Source organism: Carettochelys insculpta, chromosome 12, assembly GCF_033958435.1.
Source record: "Carettochelys insculpta isolate YL-2023 chromosome 12, ASM3395843v1, whole genome shotgun sequence".
NCBI lineage: Eukaryota > Metazoa > Chordata > Testudines > Carettochelyidae > Carettochelys > Carettochelys insculpta.
In genome coordinates, this window is record NC_134148.1 from 38,460,839 (window position 1) to 38,483,727 (window position 22,889).

Consider the following 22,889-nt stretch of genomic DNA (forward strand, 5'->3'; position numbering starts at 1 on the left):
TTAATAAAAGAAGATGAAGGGAAGTTAAGTTTGGGTTTTTGCCCACCCGTGTTATTCGGGTCAGGGGAAGTTATTTCCTCACTCACTGTCAGGAGAAGTTTAAGGATGTAATTTATTTTTAATCATTTCTGCTGGTTGGAGTTTTTGCATTTCACCTGCTCTGGAAGACAAAACTATACTCCTCTTCTTTCGTCTTTTGTATGTGTTTGTATGGAATAATATGCACAACACATTATAAAGGATGCAAATCCGGATGCCTTTTCCTTATAGTCTAGGCAACGGTGAGCAAACATTTTAGATCCAGCCCCACTTTTTCTCCCTGCAATTAGCACCTCCCCCCACAACCTGTCTAATGAAATCCAAACCAACAGAAATTTTGGTTATGTTCATATGAAAACAAAAAAAAAACCCTTTTGGCATGTGTAAGAAAATAAGTCTGTAGAACATGAAAGCTTTGTTAATCAGTATATAAATGTGAATACACAGGCATAAAAACAGTAACATATTTTCAACATTTGTAATGAGATGAATGAACCTGACACCCAGCAGACAATCTTGCTGTTCCACCCTCAGAAAATTTCACACCCTGGGAGGGGGGCCATCCCCACTTTGCTCACTCCTGGTCTAAAGTTGCCAGCTTCCATACATTTAAGCATGTGGTTAATTTTATGCATGTAAAAGTTCACATTGATATCACTGGGATTTGCTTGTGTGAGTAAAGTTAAATGCATGCATATGTGAGTAGTCTCAGAGAGGTAGTGTTAGTTGGTATGTTTCCAAAACAAAGTATCACCTTAAAGTCTAACGATATTATTTATTAGGTAATGCGCTTTCATGGGAAAGACTCACATCTGAAGAAGTGGGTCTTTCCCACAAAAGCGCATTTCCTAATAAATAATAGTCTTTAAGGTGCTACAGGACTGCTTGCTTTGTTACATGCATATGTGTTTACAGTTTCAGGGCCCGTCTCAGTCTGGTGTTCAGGAGAAATTAAAAGTGAGAAGTGCTTCTCAAAAAAGAAGACGTTTATATAGGTATGGATTGTTTGGGTTATTTCTTAATAACCTAAGTTTGGGATTCATAAGGGAAATATTTCAGTTAAATACTTCATAAGCAGCAAGGAAGCTGTTTTCCTTTCCTGAAAACTGGTGGCAGAGGGAAATGGCCTATTGAACAGTAAGGCATTGAACGGTAAGGAGAAACTTCCTTTGCATAATAACCATTACAGCAGCCATCAGGAAACACTCTGGAGCTCCAGAATAGAAACACTTCATTTTTATAGTGCACAGTATTTTTTTATTATTATTTTTCAAAAACAACAAGAAGTCCTGCGGCACCTCATAGACTCAACAGATTTTTTGGAGCATAAGGTTTCATGGGCAAAGACTCACTTTGCGAGATGCATGAGTGGGGGGTGGGTCTTAGCCCTCAAAAGCTTATGCTCCAAAATATCTGTTAGTCTATAAGGTGCCACAGGACTGCTGGTTGTTTTTGAAGATACAGACTAATTCGGCTACCTCTCTGATGATGATGATGATGATTTTATTTTATTAATGATTAATGTTTGTTGTATTATTTGTTTTATTAGTTTATTACTTTCCACCTCACTGATGATAAATTCAGAGTGCTTCATAAATAATAATTAAATGTTACAGTACATCTGGAGGGAGAAAAAATAATATAACTACTTTGCAGATTTGAAAACTGATGCACACACAATTTACATGACTTGCTTAAACTCACACAGTGTGCGTCTGAGGGGGAAACAGAACCCTGGAGTCCTTGCTCTGAGCATCAGCTCTGCCTGTCCCTGCTTCTTTGACCAGTGAAATTGTGTACAAATGCATGACGACTTATCCCAAAACTTGAGGTAGAACCCACTTTTGACATGTCACTTACAGAGCACTTTAAAAAGTCCTCTGACTTAAGTTGAAATACGCAGTGCAATGCCATTGTATTGTGACAATTGATTTAGTCACACAGGACATTAGGAGAAAGGAGGTAATCCAGTGGAGAATGCAACAGGTTCAAAGTGTTAGCCTTGAATATAAACTCACTTCTGATTCAATGTCTGTTATTTTTGTATCTTTCAATTATTATTTAAATAGGCACAGGGTGCTTTATTTTTCACTGTCTGCTTTTTTGCACGTTATGCACAATATTCATGCCTGACAGCAAGTTGTTTGTTGCAGGGGGCTGGCTAGACGACCTCTCTAGGTGCCTTCCAGTACTATGATTCTATGCAATTAATGGGGGCGGGATACATTGTTCTTCTGCACAGAGCTTCTGGTGATCCAAGACTGCAAGGATACGTTGACTTCGTATGAAGATCAAAGATGGATTGCTGTTTAGCTGGGATTTTGCCCTAACAAAATGCCAAGGGCCACATTCTCTCCTAATTGCATTGGTAGGTAAGTTGTTGTTATATCTTCGGAGTGTCACTGTATCCTGACATGAGCTCACAGTTGGTTTGCCCAGTGACTGCTTCATCCACCTTCAAGCTGTTAAGAGAACCTCTGAAAAATTGTCCCTGGCCTGGAATGTGGCATAATATTGTTTTCAAAGTCAGTGATTTGGGCAAAGGAGTCTAGATACTATTTTAGAATCTGCTCTTGACTTGGTGACTAATCTAGGGTAATCGTTGCATCTCTGTGTACCTTATTGTACTTACCTACAAAATGGGTATGATACTTTTACAGAGGTATTGTGAGGCTTAATGAATGTGTATGAAGAGCTTTAATATCCTTGGATCAAAAAAGGCTATATTTAAAAAAAAAATTTGCATAAAATATTTTACATTCATAACCTATGTCTAAAAGTGAGCTTTTTGTCAGCTAACGAATCTTAAAAGAGAATTTGGGCAGATGCTGACTGGAATCTAAATCTTCATTAAAATGTATTGCTACCTGCTCTTAGTCTTGCTGAGAGGAATATGGCTGAAACTACAGAATCTTGCGTAACACCATCCTGTCTAAGAATCAGTAGTTATCATACATTCCAGGGCAAAGGCTGTGTTAATGGAATTAAAAGTTGAGTGTGTGTATCACTAACTTAAGGGTGAAAAGGTTTATAGTGATGTTCTCCAGACCAACCATGTCAAATCCAGGAAATGCAGATTAAAATTAAAAGAAATCAAAAGATGTTAAGGTATGGAAATGCATATGTAAAGTATCCAGGCAATCTTACCTCTGCCTTATGTTGTGACTATGCAAAAATAATATTATTATGATTAAGGCATTTTTTCGTCCTCAATTAAATGAGACTTTGTTTTTAAAGGCACGTTTCCTCCCATCCCTTTCATCCCTGTTTGGCACCACTATATGGGACAGTGAAAGACTGTAGAATGGATTAGGAGTTCCTGAAATCAGGAATGAGATGATTGTCAAACATCTAATGGGCACTAAGTTCAGAAAACAGCCTTCCCCCACAATTTATGAAATTGTGCAAATGTGCACTTTTAATATTACTGCAGAGAAATGCCCCATAAGTCTAAACACTTGCTGGAAGTAACTATTGAACTATTCTCTCTTTTGCAGAAGCAGGGCACTTTCATGCTTGATTTAACTCAGTGGAGTTATGATCAAGGTGAATTTGAGCTGTGATGTCAGTCATTCAGCCCTGAACATATATCACGCACACTAAATCTTGAATTTTTTGGGCACTGGAGAAGAGAGTATCACTACGTTAATAGTTTGCAAAATGAGATCTTCTGTAATTTGACAAGTATTTTTGCTGTTTTACTTTTCTTGAAAAAACAAACTCTCCAAAATAGTTTGTTCAACCATCACTGGACAGTTTCACATGAAGTAACCCAAATTGTTTTCTGCTTTAACAGCCACCTTGGTTCTTGAAAATAACAGGCTAGATGCTCTTTAGAGGACAAAGGGGAGGAGTTGGGAGTGATAATGCAGGTTATGGCTCCATACTCCTAAAGGGCAGATGCAGGCCTGGTGTCACTTGGAGATGTTCCTGAGCATCACTAAGGCTAGGTCTACACTGTCCTTGGAAGATTGAATGCTTAGGTCCAATCCTCTGGGGCACCGTTTCATACATGCATGAAATGGCACGTTCTGGGATCAATGTCAAACCCAGAACTCCTTGCGAGCTGCAAGGATCAAGGGATGTTGGCGGGAGGAGTGGTCCCATCGACATTCTGCAGTGAGGACAGGGACCAATGTCAACAGCTGTAAAATCTATTTTAGGTACACAGTTGTACCTAAAATTGTATAGCAGCTGTCAACATTCCCAGTAAGCGTAGGCACAGCCTCAGTTATGCTACTGACAAGCCCGCCAATGGCGGGGAGTGAGTGGGGCACAAAAGAGGCAGTTGCCCTGGGGCCCAGCCTTTTTCAAAGGGGCCGGGAGCTCCAGCCACTGCTGCTGCTGCTACTTTGGTAGTGCTGGTGGCTGGAGCATCAGGTCCTGTTGAAATGACGCAGCGATGCTGCTGCACTGCTCTATGTGGCTCTGATGGGAGGAGAGCCTAGCACTTTTGACTGTCCTAACCCCATCCCTTCTGGGGGCATTGAACTGGGCCTCCCTCTCACCTTGCCCCAGGAGCTGCAGTGGGTGTCTGCCCCGCTGGCTACTGATGTTGTTATCCACACAAAATTCTCTGTCACTCCCACATTCTAGGGGTTTTTACCCAGTTCCCAGGAGACAAGGTGCAACTCAGTTAATTTAAATACCCATCATTACCCAATCCCTGGGGCTCAGAGCTTAACTTCCTGCAGGTTTGCAGGACCTTTTAACAGTAAAAAAGCCTTACAGTGTAATATCCTTGCTCTCTAACTATACCTTAACCAATTATTTTACTAACATTTAGTAAATTAATTGTAACAGAATTACCTAATAACCATACCCCACTGCCTTAATTGATTTTCACTTAGCAAAATTAATTACACAGCAGCCAGAAACAAATAAAAAGCCAGACAGAAATTATACAATTGAACAATAAAAAAATGAGGACCATAATCCTAGAATGACAATTCCAGAAACCCAGCTATTGATAAGGAGTTTCTTGCCGGATGGAAGCCTGTCAAACTAAGTTTTTTTTTTAACCGTCTAGGATGGGTTTCTTTATCTGGTGATATTGTCTTTTATTAGGGCAGGGTCTCCATTTTAACAGCCTCGTATTACACTATATTATTGCAATTTATGTGGATTATGAGTATGACCCTCTGCTTTTTAGCTAACATCTGCTGCTCTTTCAATCTGGCTGCAAATGAAGGCTTTTGGCTTTGGGCCTTCCAGAATGGCTACAGAAAACAGTCATGTCCTTAGAATGTGGGTTCCTTAATAAACCATGCACCAGTGGAGAAGTGGCATGGCATAGCTTAGCTGTGCTATGCCTCTTACTGCTCCAATGATAATACCCCTTGCATTGGGAAAAGGCCAGAGGTGCAGGGACTGGCTGCAGTATGCATCATCAGAGAGTACAATTCTACTTCAGGGAGATACTCTGCTGCGCACTTGCAGGGGGTTATTTTTCACCCACCTCAATGGCCCACAAAAGACATAACCCCTGCAGTGCCTTTGACCCCGCTCTCTTTCTACAGGCTTGGAAGAGCGTAATCCTGATCAGCTGTAATATACACAATTAGAATAAATGTTTGCTGCAATTGTATCTGTAGAACCACAATCTTGTCAAATCAGACGTGCATGGTTATCAAATTCCCCCCATCTGGTAATGACAGGGTAACTTCTACATTTTAATTCCAAAGCAGGCCAATCACATTGTGTTTGTCATAAGTAAGTAGCGTAATTTATTGGTAGCCAACGAGCACCCAAAAATGCATTTCTTTCCAATATAATCTTTAAAAATCTAATATGCCAGTGTTCCAACATGCTGATGCAAGTTGCAATGGATACTTGAAAGGTCAGATTTTGTTACTTGAACAGATTCCATAACCTGAGGATCACTAGAAATTGAATTTGTCTATAAGGACATAAAATGGCACCAGACTCAGAAACGTCGGCATAGGAAAAAACCATTTGCCGCTCACAGATGTTTAATGCATTGCCAGCTTGACTTGTCACAGTTCTGTGAAATGATGGAGGACCATGAAGAAATTGAATGAAAATCCGTTGAAGGATTACTATATTGAACTGTTTAGATCTCATTGACTTTAATGGTGCTTACGTGCACACCTAATGTTAAGCACATGCTTAAGTGCTTTGCTGTATTTGGGGTGTCCTATCATACTTCTGGTGGCATACATCAAATAGGAAAGAATTGGGTTACAATCTGATCTTTTCAATAGCCCTCTGTTATATATGTGAATTAATTTACATACTGAAAGTGAAAGTAGAAAATAAAGGAACCAAGTATACTGTTAATTGTGCACATAATATAAATATTACAGCAATATTAGGCAGAAGACTCTTGAAAAGAGAAAGTTTTAGAGACACATTTTTAAACAGATAAGAAATTCAAAATTCCTTTGACGAGTGAGGAAACTAATGCTCTGGTCATTGCTAGTTTTGCATCAGGCTTCAGCTAAGATTTGGTAACTCTTAGGAATTGAATATGACTGGATATGTTCTTGCAAACTGTTGTTTGTTCTGCAGTGAAGTCCTTGTGCATTACTTATGCGGATACAAAATTTGTGTTCTTTTTCTTGCTTCTTTTCTTTCCTTCCCTATAGGATCTCCCCTTTTTGGCGACCAGAGTAGTTGGAAATATTGTGCGATTTCTCAAGTGCACTCTTACTTGGATCTGCAATTTCTGCCTAGATTTTAGTTTGTTTTTCGGCTGAAGATGGTGCTGAAGTGGAATTTCTTAGGAATTTCCGGGAGTTCCCTTCAGCAGGGATAGACCACTTCAGTGCTCGGCCTTTATGCTAGCCCATTGAGAATCAGGAACTGGATCTCTGATTCTTGTCCAAAATATCCCAATTCTGAGTGTATTTTCTGTAGTAATTTAGGCTGAGAGAAATTGAGACTACACTTCTTGTTAAGTGCAAACACATTGCCAGGCTATTTTGTTGATGCACATTATGGATAGCTGAAGAATTATATAATAAATTGTATTTACACTGTCATGAAATGAATGCATTTTTCCAAGGTGTAATGTCTGGAGAAACATGTTTTGTATGTATAGAGGAATAAGCATCTTGCAATGTCTGCCCTGAGATGATGATTTTTTTTTTTAAAGCTGGGCAGATGGTGTTTCTTCTTGACTGTGACAACTAGCATTGATTCTCCAATCCTGCACCCAAAAGGAGGGCGTTTGACAACACTATTTAATTTTAAATGCTGCGGAAAGTTGGCTCATTGAAATTTTGCAACTACAGCCCAGAATGTACTGGTGCGTGGGAACTGAGGAATCCGCTGTTGGCAGAGAGTGCAACATGGAGTCCCAAAATGGTAAATGGAACAGCTTTTTCTTTCCTTATTGAAGCAATAGCAAATATTTAGGCTTTGATTTTTGAAAGTGCCCTGGGGACTTAGGTGCACAACTCCCATTGGAATACAGTGAGATTTAAACACCTAATTGCCTTAGGGTGCTTTGAAAATCCAGGTCTTTATCTTTAAGAATTAACAAATGTAACAGTTAATTTTACTTGCAAGAAGAATGACACATACATATCAATAAAAGAGGAACACTGTTCCTAACAAATGGAACTAGGCGATATTTCTATCACATACCATCACTTCAAAAATGTTTTATAAGGTACATGATTTTTTAGCACATGAATACAAATGTGCTACCAACTGTTGCTGCAGTATGTGCTCAGGCTACCAAAGCTTTTAAAATCAGAGCATTGTTCCTAAGACTGAACAGATATTCATCTGCTTCTGTTGTACTATAAGCTTTGATTGAGCAACTACTGATGATATAATGTTAAAAATCCATAGCATGAATTAGGAGGTTTGTTTTTATATAATAATGTTTTGAATTTATAAGTAGAAATCTTTCTTCAAAAAAGGAGATGTGTGTTTCAGGATAGTTTTTGTCGGAGTGATTATTTCTTCTTCAAATATTAATGTTTGTTGCTGAAATTGTCAATCCCAGGACAAATAATGTTAATTTCCTCCTAGTCAAAAACAGTCGTGTCTCAGGAACAAGAACCAATCTTTTGGCTTATTATATTAGAGTGTTTTCCCCTGTCATAAACAATTCATAAGGAGGCAGCCTTTGCGTTAGAAGTGTGGGATGAAGGTGTTTTTGACGCTGGGTAGTGAGTAAGCAAAGCTCGGAGTAGGCTAACGTTTTAGCAGCCTTATTTTGGATTTTATCAAGAACTATGAAGCAATGCCTGATATCTTATTCAGAGGCCTTTTTACCTTTATCAAGGACATTTTGCACCAGTGTTACACGGAGCTCCGGGAACTCTTTCATTTCCCTGTATGTATCATGGTTATTTTGTGGTGGCTTTTTCCCCCTATATTTAAAGTTTTATAGTGAGCAGGAGCTCTTGGGAATAATGATTAAATCTGGTATATGCCTTAAATTGCTAATCATATGACTAAACTCTCTTTCTGGAAATCTGGATTCATTTCTGTTGGCATATGAAAGTATAAACCATGAGGGGAATTTTAATCTGATGTAACGATTAGCAGACTTTAATGGATCTCCTGCAGTTCTAACCTGTAATGCTAATTTGACAGATTTTTCTCAATGTTTCAAAGAAAAGGTAAATAGTAAACCAATTTATCTGTGCATGAATAATGAGCTGGGAAGGGGGAAAAAGCCATAAACTCTTATTTTTTCTATCTGATAATTGCTGGCTTTCTTGATGGAAATTGTTGTATTGGTTACTTGTGTAAAAAGTGTGTTAAGTTACCAGTAACAAGTAATGAACAAAGCATTCCTAAAGCCAGGGTTGTGAGTTCAGTCTTTGAGGAGGCTATTTAGGGGGCTGGGACAAATAGATTTTAAAAAATATAAGGGAAGGTGCTTGGTCATAGTGTGAGTGCAGGGGACTGGACTTGGTGACCTCTTGAGGTCCCTTCTGGCTCTATGAGATATGTATGTATATCTCCATTCTGGAATAGTCACTATGCATAGAAATGGGTGTGTAAGAAATTGTATGTGATAGAGAAGATTGGCCGTGTGGTATTGAGGGTAGGTTTTCAATCGTGTACTACTTCAGAAAGTTTGATCCCTGTGTGTATGTTGTATGTGTTTGAACTTGTTTTGATTCAGGATTGTTTAATTTTTGCCAAAGATGAATGATGTCAGCTAGTCAGTCCACTCCTTAAATTAGATGGACCTTCTTCACCATTTGGATTTACTTACCTATCTTTAATGCTGGAATATAGTGAGTCCTTAAACCATCATGTGTGAATTTTTGTTTTCATGGTTTCTACACAGATGGTGTTGGCTGCTTTCGTTGTGCAGGCCATTGTAAATAATAATAGGCTATACCATCTCATCATCAAATGTCATGGATTCCAGTAACACTAGAAGGCCCTGGAAATATTTCTAGAAGTCTGATCAGCTTGTTCTGGAATCCAGTCAGCTTTCAAAAGCTGAGCAAGACAGGTCTGGTTAGTATATGAATGGATGGCTTCTAACACATAATAAAATTGTGTTAGAGGCTCAGTAACTGGCTACTGCATCCAAAAGGGTATGGGAGGTAATGGACTGCTGAAGGCCCCTTTCCTCAGGAAAGAAATAACAGTTGTGTTCTAATCACTTAACACTCTTGCAATCCAAGAGTGCTTTTCCTGAAACTTGAACATTGGTGCAGATCCTCAAGCGGAGTATGTTGTCCTTGGCTATGGCTACACTACAGAGATCCTTTAAGATAAGCACTTCCAGAAGATCTCTTCCGAAAGAACTTCTTTCGAAAGAGTGCATCCACACTCAAAAGAGCCCTCGCTCTTTTGAAAGAACAGGCCAGGGATCGAAAAATCAGGCCCAATGAGGACTGCTCTTTTGGAAAAAAGGGTCTGCCAAGCGTCTACACACATTTTCTTTTAACAGGTACTTTTGAAAGGGGGCGCTTTTCCTGAAATGGGAAAGGAACAGTGATTTTGAAAGGAGCACCATGTTTTTTCAATTTTCTTTTGAAAAAACACTTTTTGTATGTAGAATTTCTTTGGGATCTTTTGAAAGAGCCCCGTTCTTTCAAAAAATCTTTTGAAAGAATTTGCTAGTGTAGACGTAGCCCTTGCTATGTTGACTTCATTAGAGCCGTGACAAGTTATACCAGCTGGGAATCTGTTCCAATCTGTCTACCTCAGTACCCTTTATAGTTTCAATTGGTTATGTTAGTCTTACACTAACTTATATGTTAATTTTGTTTCCAGCTAATCTTCTGCTGTACTCCAGCTGTCAGGTAGTTTCATTTCAGTGGAATACGTAGTGCTTCCTATATATTGTCACCTACCTCACAGGGATGTTGCTAAGCTTGATTATCTAATGTCTGTAAAGCACAATGGGTTCCTGAAATGAAAGACACTGTAGAACTGCGTGAGTAATATTTATTGTTTTTTCAGCTTGTAAATAATTGACACCCCACCCCCACCCCTGAAGCGGGACCTCTGCTTCCTTTCTCTGTTATACATTATTAGCATGCTTATTGAAATGAAGCATGAAGAGCCATATTGGGCAAGTGTAGGGATATTGGAGCTATTCCTGCCTTTTGTGAAGAGAAAGTTCTTTATGTTGCATATTGAAAAGTTCTGTAAAGCTTAACACCAGTGAAACCAAATGGGATTTTGCAGCAGTTCAATAGGGTTCTAAAGAAGTTACACTACAAATTATATAATGAAAATAAAAGAGCTCCTTTCTAGAATGTTTTTTTTTAATCTTACAGAATTTTGTAGCAGGGAGATGATTCTCTTTAAATGTTGTGAGATGGTTTGAGAAAGCTACAGAAAGGTAATCCCTGTTTATTAAATTTAAGAGGGATCTTCTTAGTGACACCTCTGTAGGTGATGCCTGCAATGATAAATGTGGTCCTGAGCTCCACAGCTGTCAAGTGAGCTGTGTGTTGGTTACTAAGTGTAATTGGTTCTCACTTAAAACATTGAGAGAGTCATTTCCTTCAGTAATGATGAATATTAAAGAAATAATAATTATCACTATTGTAATACTTTTTATTTGCATAGTAACTTTAAAAAAACAAGCTAATTAAATGCTTACAAATCCACGGACACAAGTCTGTACACCAAAGGATCATGCTGCCTATGGCTTGAATTCAGCAGCCATTTAACAGCACAGAGACACATTGCATCATTATATATGATAGAAGGTGAAGAAAAAAAGGCAAATTTTCTCTGCAGATTTAGGTGGCCAGAGTGTAATTACATGAGCTAGAATTTAGTGCAGACCCCTAGTTTAATGCCTTTATGTCTCTTAAAAAGTGCACAAAGATCTGTGTCAGAGGGGTAGCCGAGTACAAAGATCTGGTGCATTTGGTACTGAGGGCTGGTTTACATGAATAGTTAGGTTGACCAAATTGCACTGACAGTGTAGTGAGTGTCTACACTGAAGTGCTGTGGCAATGGTGCTGGATTTTAAATACAGACATACCATGACTTAGATACAAATAAGCTGCCTGCACATTACCAACAATATTTCCTGCATTGCTGAAAAGTCTTATAGGTCTCCTCTTCAGGTCATGACCCACCCTGACCTTCACTTGCTTGTAAGATCTCACAGGATCACAGGATTTATTAGTTTCCGCATGAATTAGTTAATTCTGCAAAGCAATTACAGAAGTCCTTCGAGATACGCAAGGGTTGAGTTCCACACAACCCTTGCGTACCTCAATATTTGTGTAAGTTGGGAGATTTGGGTGGTGGGTTGGGGCATAGGAGGAGGGCAGGGGGATTAAGCCTGGCAGGGAGGTTGGGGAGTAGAGATGAAATGGGATTGAGGGGGGTTGGAGCCAAGGCACAGGGGTTTGGGCAGGATGTTGAGTCATCCAGGGGGTTGGACCTGGGGCGTGGGGGTGGTGCGAATGGGGTAGGAGCCGAGCTGAACTGAGCCCTGCCTGTGCAGGGGGTAGGGGCTGGAGCCAGAGCCCTCAGCGTGGGTGAGCTGGGGCTGCAGACAGGTCGAGTCTGGTGATGGGGTGAAGCGGGTTTTAGCTCCCCTTGCTGCCTGCAGCAGTGAGCAGCTGGGGGGGCTAAAACCCTTCTCCCTACCTTCCCAGAGCGGCACTGCTGTCAGCTTGACAGCAGCGCCACTCTGGGAAGCAGGTTTTAGAGCATCTAGCTGCCTGCCATGGCAGCGACAGGCAGCTAGGCGAGCTAAAGGCCTGGCCCCTACCTTTCCAGAGGGTTGTCTAGCACTGCTCTGGGAAGGCAGGGGTAAGCGGCTCTCAGCCTGCCTAGATTCCTGCTGCTACAGGAATCTAGGCAGGCTGAGAGCCCAGCAACTTCACATTGTGTGAAACTCGCATTAAAGTGAGTTTCGTACACTGTGAAGATGAGTAAAGCGAGGGTATACTGTAATTGTAAAAAATGTCATAAGCCATTAGATAGTAACTATTTTGGTTACTTAGTAATTACATGTCCTATTTTAACTGTCATCCTTGAAGAAAAGCTATACCGCGTGGCTTTTCTCTGCTCTATTTGCATTAGCAAACGTGCAAGACAGACTTGGGTGCCTTGAGGAACCTTCCATAGGCAGGTTGCCCATTCAGTCCAGCCAAAGAGGTAGTAGTCAAAATGTGTTCTCATTTTATGATATTGTGTGAAATAAGTTGGTGCCCTTAGCTCCATTCCTAGTGGGAGGGTGACCACATCACCATCCGGCCCCTCACTATAGCTTGTGGCTACAGTTACACTAACAGGTTTTGCCAGCAAACCCCCATTTTTGTCTACAAAACGGATGGCACGTGCACACACGAAGTGCATTTTGTGAACAGTATCTTGACCAAACACAGCGTTCTGCCTCAAAAGGCAGAACGCTGCTTCTGTTGACAAAAAGGCTGTGTAAATGCATCCCAACAATGGGCAGCCCTGTCTGCTGTGCTTTCGGGTGCCTGTTTTGTCGAGAGAGCAGCCAGGCAGTCTGCAGAGCTCCCTCCCGATTTCCTTTTATGTGTGGCTGCTCTCTGTCAACAAAGGTTTTGTTGAGAAATCTCATCTGACAGTGACTTTTGTGGACAGAACACTGTAGCGTAACCATAGTGGGCCAGAGGCTTAGCTCTCCTCTCATGCTTTCAGATCAGTACTGAAGCACACTGGTAGTGGTGAGAGGGAGAAAGCAAGAGAGTTTACAGCGTTCCTACCCATGCTGTTTCTTTTTAGTGTAAACTTAGCCACTAGTCCTACCAGTCTGGCACCAACTTTAAATCACTTTAGAAAATAAAGGTCTACAGTAGTGAATAGTGCCTGCCTCCTAGCAATAAAAGCAGTTGAAGTCAACATACAATGAGGTGTTAACATATGTGATGCCTTTGGCTTAGATCTTTGTTTTTTAATTTTGGAACATTCTGCTTCATTGACTGTGTTCCCTTAAATGTCATGGGTATTACATGGGGGTCACTTATTGCTGTGGTTGTAGTATTTTTCGTTTATAAATCTTTGCTGCTGATTGATGGAGGAAGTGGGGAGAACAGGCTCTGCAGTTCCATTAGCAGTAGCTGATCTAACTGTTCTCAGTGTAACCTTTTACAAGGGGGAGTTAGCCAGCAGAAAGGTGTCATGCTTAAAGCACAGAACTAGGAGTCATGGCACTGACATTCTAGTCCCACCCCTGTCATGATGCACTGAAAATCCTTCAGCAAAAGGCTCTGAGTTTCTCTAAGCTTCTCCATTTGGAAGACAAGTTAATGATAGTAACCTGCATCTGTCCCTCAGAGTGGTGTCTTGAGGATGAATTGTGTGCATTTGGGATGGGTAATGCACTGTAACGGCACTGTGTGTGATGTGAGTTTGGTGTTTATGATATTAAAATAAGAATAAACAAATATTGAGCTTTTTTTCCTTCCTGCTTCAGAATCTGAGATCCTTTGGGGACAAACAGTGAATCAAAAATAACCTTATAATCACAAAAAAAAAAAAACCAAGTAGCTACATGAGCTGGACTTCATTGTGCATACCCACCAGAAACAAAAATAGGAAATTGCAAGCAGAAATAGGAAGTGCACTTATACAGCAGTAACCAGGTTTTATTTTTAACCCTATTGAAAAGTAGATGGTATACAGAAGTGGTGACGTTTGGTGGAGGCCAAAAGCTGACAGAAATTCAGCCTTCTTTGCATAAAGACACTGTGTAATACAAAGGCATCACGTTGCACATTCATAGTTTTCTTGGCCAAGATATTGAAAAAAGAGTGGTATTTCTGGTGACTCAGTTCTCTGAAGGGGCTGATTTTCAAAGTGCAGATGCTTGGCATAGTGTTGAAAACCAGGCTTCCTCAAGTTGTCTTTAGATGGGAGGCCTCCAAAATATTCAGTCACTTTTGAACATCTTGGCCCTTGTGTGTAAAGTAGGACACAGTATTAATTGAGCTCCTAGTCATGGCCCAGTGACATGGTCTAGTTGGTGCTGTGTCTTCACAATGGTAGGCCTTTATACAATTGTGTGCAAAGCAATGCGCAAAAAAACAAAAAAGCTGTAAAACATAGATTGGCTCTGCAGCTCTTGAACTGGAACGCCACTGTAGGGAGGAGGGATCTGCAGTAGGGAATTAGGAGCATATCCACAAAAACTGGGGAAGCCAGTAGCCTTCCCAGAGGCAGAAAGCCAGGGGTAATGAGGGGAAGGGGATTTGAGTAGGAACAGGCACAGGAGCTAGCAGGAACTGGACCTGCACATTCTGGTCTAATAAGGATGCACAGGTGGAGCAATAACTCGTGGAATATAGTACAATTGTTCATGCAAGTAACAGAAGAAGAAGTAACCTGACCTATTTAATGAGGAAATGTTCCTGAAGACAATTAAAAATTTATAACAGACCAGGTGAGAGTCACCTTCCAAATCATAATTGTGATTTTAAAAAGGATCTGGTTTACAAAAGCTACATGGTCTCATGACCAAACTGAGACTGATGATGCTGGTTCAGAGTTTAACTTGGTAACTATAAAATTCATCGTAATAATGGTAAAACAAATCCCACCAGGATATGCATGAACTAGAAGAAAAGCCGGTTGAAGTTAAACAGGAGACTACTGCTACAGAGGTTAGATAATAGTCTGTTCCAAACCCAGACCATGAAGGAGAAACTATAAAAGGATTGAGAAGCCATGGAAGTAAAGAGAAGCCAAAGAAGTTTATAAAAAGAAATACAGATGCCTGTGTTCAAGAGCATCATTATTAAACTGTTTGTAAGCACCTAGAAGATAATAGGGTGACTGCAAAGGAGCCAACATGGATTTGTTGAGAACAAATCATATGAAACCAATTTAAGTTTTTTCTTTGACGGTGTTTCTAGCATAGTGGATGGGGGTTGTGGGGTAGGAAGCAGTAGGTGTGATATATCTTAATTTTTGTACTGAAGCTTTTCACACCATCCCACATGACATTCTCATAGGCAGCCTAGGGAACCTAGATGAGACTACTGTAAAGAAGAGTTAAAGCTTGTTCAAACATTGTGCTCAGGGAATAGTTATTTGTGGTTTGCCTGCCCACTAAAGGTAGGGCAAGAAGTAATTGATTTAATCTTCAGGAAGAGGTGTAGCTTAAATGTTAGGAAAACTTGATAGGGCTAGTTAAGTAGGAGATCAGGTTAACCAGGGGTTTGTGGAACCTTCATCACTGGAGGTTTATAAAAACAAGTTAGGCAATCGCCAGTCAGGGGTGTTGTAGTTATACATGAGGATGGACTAGTTGACCTCTCAAGCCCTACATTTCGAGCAGAGTTAACTAGGCAGAGTGTACAACTCTGATTGCAGTTGTTTATCGCTTGGGAAAGGTGTGATCTTTATTTATGCAAGAAGAGACAAGACTTCCTATGTAAATCATTAGTTTTTAATACGTAAGCAACATGTGGGAGTTAGAGCAGCACGACAGAAGTACTTCTAACAATATAAGAGAGGCACGTTGAAAAACTTTTGCAAACAGGATTTTTGTCTACACGAGTTTTATCTGCTTATAGTGGTATGAGATGATAAAATAGTTTGAGTTAGGGTTCAACCTTTGGTGCAAAACAAAATCATTGTCCTTGGTTACATGATGAAAATACTAATTGCATGGTATATGTGCACATTCAACACTTACAAGAGCAATCATTGCTATCATTTTGCCAACAGTGTTGTAAATAATTTTATACTTGCAAAAAGATTTGAGCAAAACTGTAATTTTTCATAATGTCAGAAAAACTATGCAGACCTGTGGCAAAGCCCATTGAAATTTATGGGAGCCTTTCACTAACTTCAGCAGGACTTCAGCCAAGCGTCAGTGATGGTCAGAGTCGTTTAGTCACACAGCCACCCCAGAGGAAATGTTTGCAGTGCAGAACGGGGATGAATTTTTGTTCCACCCAGTTTCAAATTTGATTTTGTAGTTTGATTTTGTATTTAAATTTTGATATAGTTTGATTTATAACTTCATTCCCACTTGGAGGTTATCTGATCTGAATACTAGGGAAGTACATTTAGGCTGTGTCTACACTACAAAAATAACTTCGAAGTTGAATGTCTACACACACACTACTTCAAAGTTAAACTTTAGGGCACTACTCCATTTCTGGGAATGGAATAAGGACTTCGAAGTTGGGCTCCCTGATTACTTCAAAGTTAACTTCAAAGTAAGGGAAAACGTGTGTAGACTCTCTGCAGGCTACTTCGAAGTAGCCCTAACTTAACTTCAAAGTTAGTTTCTAGTGTGGACGCGCCCTTGGACTTTGATCCTGTAACGAGACATTCACAAGCAGAGCATGCAATTAGCCTGATTCTGTGTTGGCACAGGTGTCTTTCTCAGGGTCCTGCTGGAGGAATGGGACCTAAGTGCAGTTAATAAAAAGGGCTAAATCTCTAAACCCAAACTGTACCCATAAATTTTATTTTTATAATATCAGCCAAACTTAATGACAATCTGATATAAAAATAAAATGGAGCTAACAATGCAAAGTTCACCATTTTGTGAAAATCTGATTGGAAAAGCTATTTTGACCATCAAAATATCAGCATTGATTTTTTTTGTTTTTTTGGTTGCTATGTGTCTGATCCAGCAATCTTTGCAAACCCAAACCAGAGTAATACTTAGAAGTTACATCCACTTTGAGAGCTGTGTAAAGCTTGGTCCACATTAGGAGATTAATTCGAATTTAGGTGACTTTGGTTGAATTTTGAAGGAATCAGTCCAAACTACAGGGTTCAGTCCGTTGACTTTATGAGCTCTTAAGGTTGAGTTTTGCACTCCTGCTTTTCACAAGGAATAATGCCAAATTGAAACTTGCATAGTTGACCTTTGGGTGGTGCAGATGGAGCACTGTGAAATTCATCGTTCTTGGCTTCCTGGATTTGTTCCCCGCCCCCCTCACCCCCAGTGCCCCAGTGTGACCGCTCTGGCCATCACTGCCAGCTCTGCTGCCTTCCAAATGTACAGGAAACAGCCCGGGAAAATTTGAATGTCCTTTCCTGTTTGGCCAGCATGGCAAGCAGACCACGCAGCCCACCTCAGCAGCACAATTGACTGTGAATTCTCAGGGTCACAGCTTCAGTATGGAGCGTGCAGGAGATCCAGGACCTCATTGCTGTGGTGCAGGGGGATGAATCTGTTCTGGGAAAACTGTGAAGCAGCAAAAGGAACACAGAGCTATATGCCAGGATCTCACAGGCATGGAGGAAAAAGGGTACCTCGGGGCATACCATAAAACGCAGGAAGCAAATGGACGTTCTGGGTCATCACTCAAACCCGCCACTTGTGTGAGCAGCTGCATGAGATTTTAGGGAGTGGCCCAACCACTGTCAGCCAAACAGTCTGTGCATACCTCCAAGGAGATTCCTCGGGAGGCCTGTGGCAATGGCATGGGGGAGGACAATGGTCAGCAGGGGAATGGAGCAGCTGATTTAGCTGACAGCCAGGAACTTTTTGTAGTGCTGGATCTCATCCCCTCCTCCCAGGATGTTTCACAGCCAAACCCTCATGGTGGGAAGGGCATTTCTGGTGAGTTCTCATTTTTAATAATGAAGAACTAGCAGACGACCACAGCAGATGGAGGCAGGGGTTACACAAGGGCCTTCAGAAGGGCGAGATGAGGATCAGACAGCTAGCAGAGGAGAAGCGAGAGCACAGAAAGCACACTAAGGACTTGCCAGACACCCACCACATCTGCAAGAGATGCAGCAAGGACTGTCACTCTCGTGTGGGTCTTCATAGTCACAATAGACGCTGTAAATGAAGTCCTCAATTGAAACTATAAAGGGCACGATCCATAGTCTACGCAGACTGAAGGATGCCTACTACTACTACTACTACTACTATAAATGTGTTAAGGCAATTAATGTAATCTATGGCAGACGCTGCACCTACACAGCCCAGGGCCCCCAGAACAACTTGTTAATGTATCTTTTAGACAGGTACCCGCAGTGCATTGTCAACAAAGTTGCACCTGGCAGTGCTGATGGGGACATACGCCATTGACTTTATGTATCAATGTGGACATGCAACTTCGACTTTACAAAATCAACCTTAATTAATTCGGCCTAATTTTGTAGTGTAAACATACCTTGACTGTTAACTAACTCCACCCCATCAACTAGGGAAGAATTATTTTCCTCGTTTGGCAGGTAGGGGGACTGAGATGAGGATGTGGCATGACTTGCCCAAGGCTGCAGTGTGTGTCAGTTGCAAGAGCCTGTGGTTGCAGCTCAGGGTAGTTTGATTGATTACCCCTTCTTTTCTTGTGCCTATATATTTATACCTGCCTCTGGAATTTCCATTACATGCATCTGACACAGTGGGTCTTTGCCCACGAAAGCTTATGCTCCAGTAAGTCTGTAAGTCTATAAGGTTCTGCAGAACTTCTAATTGTTTTTGGAGATACAAACTAACACAGCTACCGCTCTGATACAACTCAGGGTAGGACTCTCAGCCCTTTGTTCAAGATTCCCAATTATGCTGACCTTAACTTTGTCACTGGGCCACATTTTTATACTCAAATGCTGTTTGATTCTGCTCTATTGGGCCACTTTTCCTAAGTCTTAATCTGTATCAGTGGTAAGAATAAGGTTTCATAACATTTCGAGCTCTTTGTCACTTGCTTGTTAATGTGTTATGTAAAGGATTACAAACTGTCACTGAAAGCATGCAAGAGTGTGTTTGTGTGTGCGTGTGCGCGGCATTTCTGGAAGCAAGGTGAGGCAAGTTGTACTGTGCTGCCTTAGAGAGCAGCTTGTTTTCTCTCTCTTTTGTGGTTCTTCTGTTTTACTGTATTTTCTACAACATAGTGTAATTTATTCTGCAGTCTTCCATAAATGGTATTTATGTTTTATCTAACTTTTTGAATATATGCTGTGAATATATCTACTAGTCCTTGGAATATATGAAAAGAGCTCTCATTTAAATCCATGTGAATTGTGCGCATGTATGTAAGAGTGTAGATTGTGTCCATTAGCAACTTCTCACCCTTCCTCACGGCCTCTTTGTGGTTTCATTAGTAATGCTGACCTATTGCTGCTGTCTAGGGATTGGTTCCTGTTGCAGAATGAAAAATAAGGAAGATATTCCCATTACTTAGATGTATCACAAATATCCTTTCAATATTACATGTTTCCATCAATTTGCTATAGGCGGGAACAGACATGTATTGTTAGTGCCTTTCATCCGGTGGTCTCATAGAGATGGAGTTTCCATTTCTGTCTATGTGTTCCCATCAGCAGTAACATAGCTATCTACCCACATAAAGGAAAAATCCAGGTCAGGGCTCAGAAGGTATATCTGTGCAAATTTAGTCCCGAGCAGAGGCAGGGAGTTCCTTAAGAAGACAGTGTATCTGATATTCATAATGATCTCAGGCAGGACACTTAGTATTTTGCACCCCCTTTCAGTTCTTTGTGTCTGATTTATGAGTTTTTATTTCAATTGTTTTAGATCTCTGTATTATAAAACTGTCAGGCTGTACTGGAAATGTTATATCTCCAGATCTGAGGAAGTGGGTCTGCCCCATGAAAATTCATCATCTAATAAATCATTTTGTTAGTCTTAAGGTTCTACATGACTGCTGGTTTACCTTGGGCAAGTCACTTAGGCTTGGTCTACACTGTAGCAATTTGCATAAGTTATTTCGAGCTACCTTATTTCGAACCCTTTGCAGGCCACGCTGCACCAGGGTTTGAAATAAGGGGCTATTTCAAACTTGTGCAACAGTTATTCCCGGGAACTAAATACTGCTAAATAACCCCACTGTTTTGAGCATAGTATTTGGCCGACGGTTTCTATTTCAGGATATAACCCATAGTGTATCCTTAGCATCTGTGTCTCACTTCCCATCTGTAAAATGGGGATAACAGCACTTTCTCCCTCATAGCAGTGTTTGAAGGGACTGTGTTATCAGAGTATCTTGTGAGGACTTGTATTTAAATTGTGCTTAGGAAATGTTAAGCTCCACCTTTCTCTCCATTTTTCCCTGCCTTCATTTTGGTTTTTTAGACTTCTAATAGTCAATAAATGGCTATGTGTTACAGGGCTGTATCTCAGCAGTCACTTCAGAAAGCTCAGTTCCAAGCGTTTGCTGCATACAGTTGTAAGTTCTGGTAAAATTATGAACCATGGCAGAGATTCAAACTTAAGAGAAATGAGAAGTCCGGATAAATTTAGCTCAAACATTCTTGGTATGTTTGTGGTTGCTGTGGAACTTAACAGTGCTTCATGCTTTAATAATTGTAGTATTATTTAGAAAAACTAGAGTCACTGACTGGACAAAACCTTACAGTTAAGACTCTTTAAAATTGTTTTAAATTATTCACCTGGATTTATTATTTTGGAGTTATTGATTTTTTCCCCTCCTTGGGGAAGGAGTATTTGGCTACATATTGTTGCTCAATTGAAAAGCTACAAAGCTGGGCTTGCAAGGTTTAGAACTGATACATACTTAGAGTGATTATTTACCTTACATTAAAATTCTGTCAAGGGAGTAAGATTCAAAGGGAAAGCTGATAATCACTTCAGACCAGAACGGCCCCAGAATCTGTCTCTCTCAGATCAAAGGTGTTCAGAAGCTTTTGGAAAAGCTTTTATTTTTGCATCAAACAGAATTTTTAAACAATAATGGGCAGGATCCCTTTTCATATCTTAAATATAGCTCCATATTGTTTACAAAAGTACAGCCTTCTCTATTCACCTTACCACTGTGGGTGTGGTTTTCTACTGTCTTGCACTTTGAGTACTCTTATCGCTTGGGCAAAGTAGGAATAAAATGCTGTCATATCTGAAGTCTCTGTCTTTGCTTCGATGTTAGCTGTTTTCACCCCCTTTGCACTCACTGGACCAGGTCCTTAGGAGCACTGGATTCACATTTTGCACGTGGTGGAAGAGAGAATGAAAATTAAGTTTCCTATTTTGGCCTGTGTTACAATTCAGATCCTCCTCCTAGGCTGCTGCAAATTGCATTGCCTTGCCAGGGACTCTCTCCTATGGCTCTCAACTCGTTCAGTCCACTTCCCCTTCAGATTATACTGGTTATGTTATGCTATCTGGACTAGGGATAGAAAATCCCATTTAATTAGTTTGCTGGTTACACATTAAGTTTAACATGTTAGCCAATTAAATGGGGAGGGGGATGGCCAAGGGGGCCAGGGGCTGCTCCAGTAAGGCTGGATTGCTCCCCGCTGCCTATGGCACTCCCAGGGCTGCCATAGACCAGGGCTACTCTGACCAAACTGGAGAGCCCTCGTGTACAGCACCTCTGGCCTCACTTTGTACAAGGGCTGCTCCGTCTGTGCTGGAGTGCCCCTTCACCCGCAGTGGGACCTGTGTGGCTGGAGCAGCCTCCTACTTGCAGCATGTGGCGGGCTGCTCCATCCCCCACTGGTTAAACATATCCAGTAAAGCCTCATCTGTTTAGGGTGAGGCTAACCAGTTAAGCATTAATGCACCTAATCTGGATACAGCTTGGGTGAAATCCATACCCCATTAGAATCAGTGACCACTCTTACTATTTCCACTGAAGCTGACATTTTACCCCATATATTGTTCAAGGACAAAGTCTGTGTATTTCCAGCAAAATAGAAGTTTGTTTTCTCAGTGGTAATGTCTCCCTCCTAATGAGAAAGATTGTGTGTTTACTATGAAAACAAATAAATGGGCTCCTCACTCATTTTCTTCTTTTTGCAAGCACAAGCATCTCTGGTATCAAAGCTTTATTACAGACTAAGACAGACATTTTTTGTGGGAGTCGCTTGCTGAAATTTTGGCAGCATGTAACTGCACAGATTGACTTCAAACCATTCTTCTTATCTTATTCTATGATTCTATTGGATATTACTTGCAGACGTTTGTTATTCTTTCCATATTTTCCAGTCCATTCAAAGCACAGGTGCTAAGATTAACTTTCTTCCATATTGTTTTCTCCATACTCACCTCTCTGCAGGTCAGTCCATAGAAGTTTGTGGAAAAATTCCCATTGAGGAGAGGAGCAAGTATGAGGTGGAGTCTCAGTATGAAGCGGCCACACAGGCATGGGGCCTTGGGAGAATGGGTTGGTTTGAAGGCAAGAGCTCTGGGACAAGGGGCATTGTAGATGCAGGGCCTTAGGGAAAAGAGGTGGCATGGGAAACTGGGCCACGGCTTGGGTGTTGGTAGACTTCCTCCCACACTTTTAGAGACTTTCTGCCACTCCTAGGTGCTGCCCCCGTATCCACCACAACCATCCTTCATCTGCTCCTCCCGAAATAACTTAGGTTATGTCTATATTAGACGTGGAAGTTGACCTCAGGTATGTGATTTTTAGCTACACCAATAGTATAGCTAAAGTTGACGTATCTGCAGTCAACTTCCATGTCTGTCTATACAGGGCAAGGTCAATGGGAACATTTCT

At 40.9% G+C, this 22,889-nt stretch overlaps 1 protein-coding gene across 7 annotated transcripts in view; it reads left to right on the plus strand.

Moving 5' to 3' along the window:
• Nucleotides 1–22,889, plus strand: part of LRRK1 (leucine rich repeat kinase 1) — a 132,298-nt gene that overhangs the window by 815 nt on the left and 108,594 nt on the right. For 2 of the 7 annotated variants that reach the window (XM_075006423.1, XM_075006430.1), the window contains exon 1: nt 7,165–7,368. In XM_075006423.1, coding sequence (XP_074862524.1) covers nt 7,302–7,368 — 67 coding nt within the window. In that variant the 5' untranslated portion in view covers nt 7,165–7,301. Of the gene's footprint in view, nt 1–240; nt 282–954; nt 1,035–2,192; nt 2,412–7,156; nt 7,369–22,889 lie in introns of those variants that run through there. The other 5 variants (XM_075006429.1, XM_075006428.1, XM_075006425.1 and 2 more) reach the window with 5 other exon arrangements.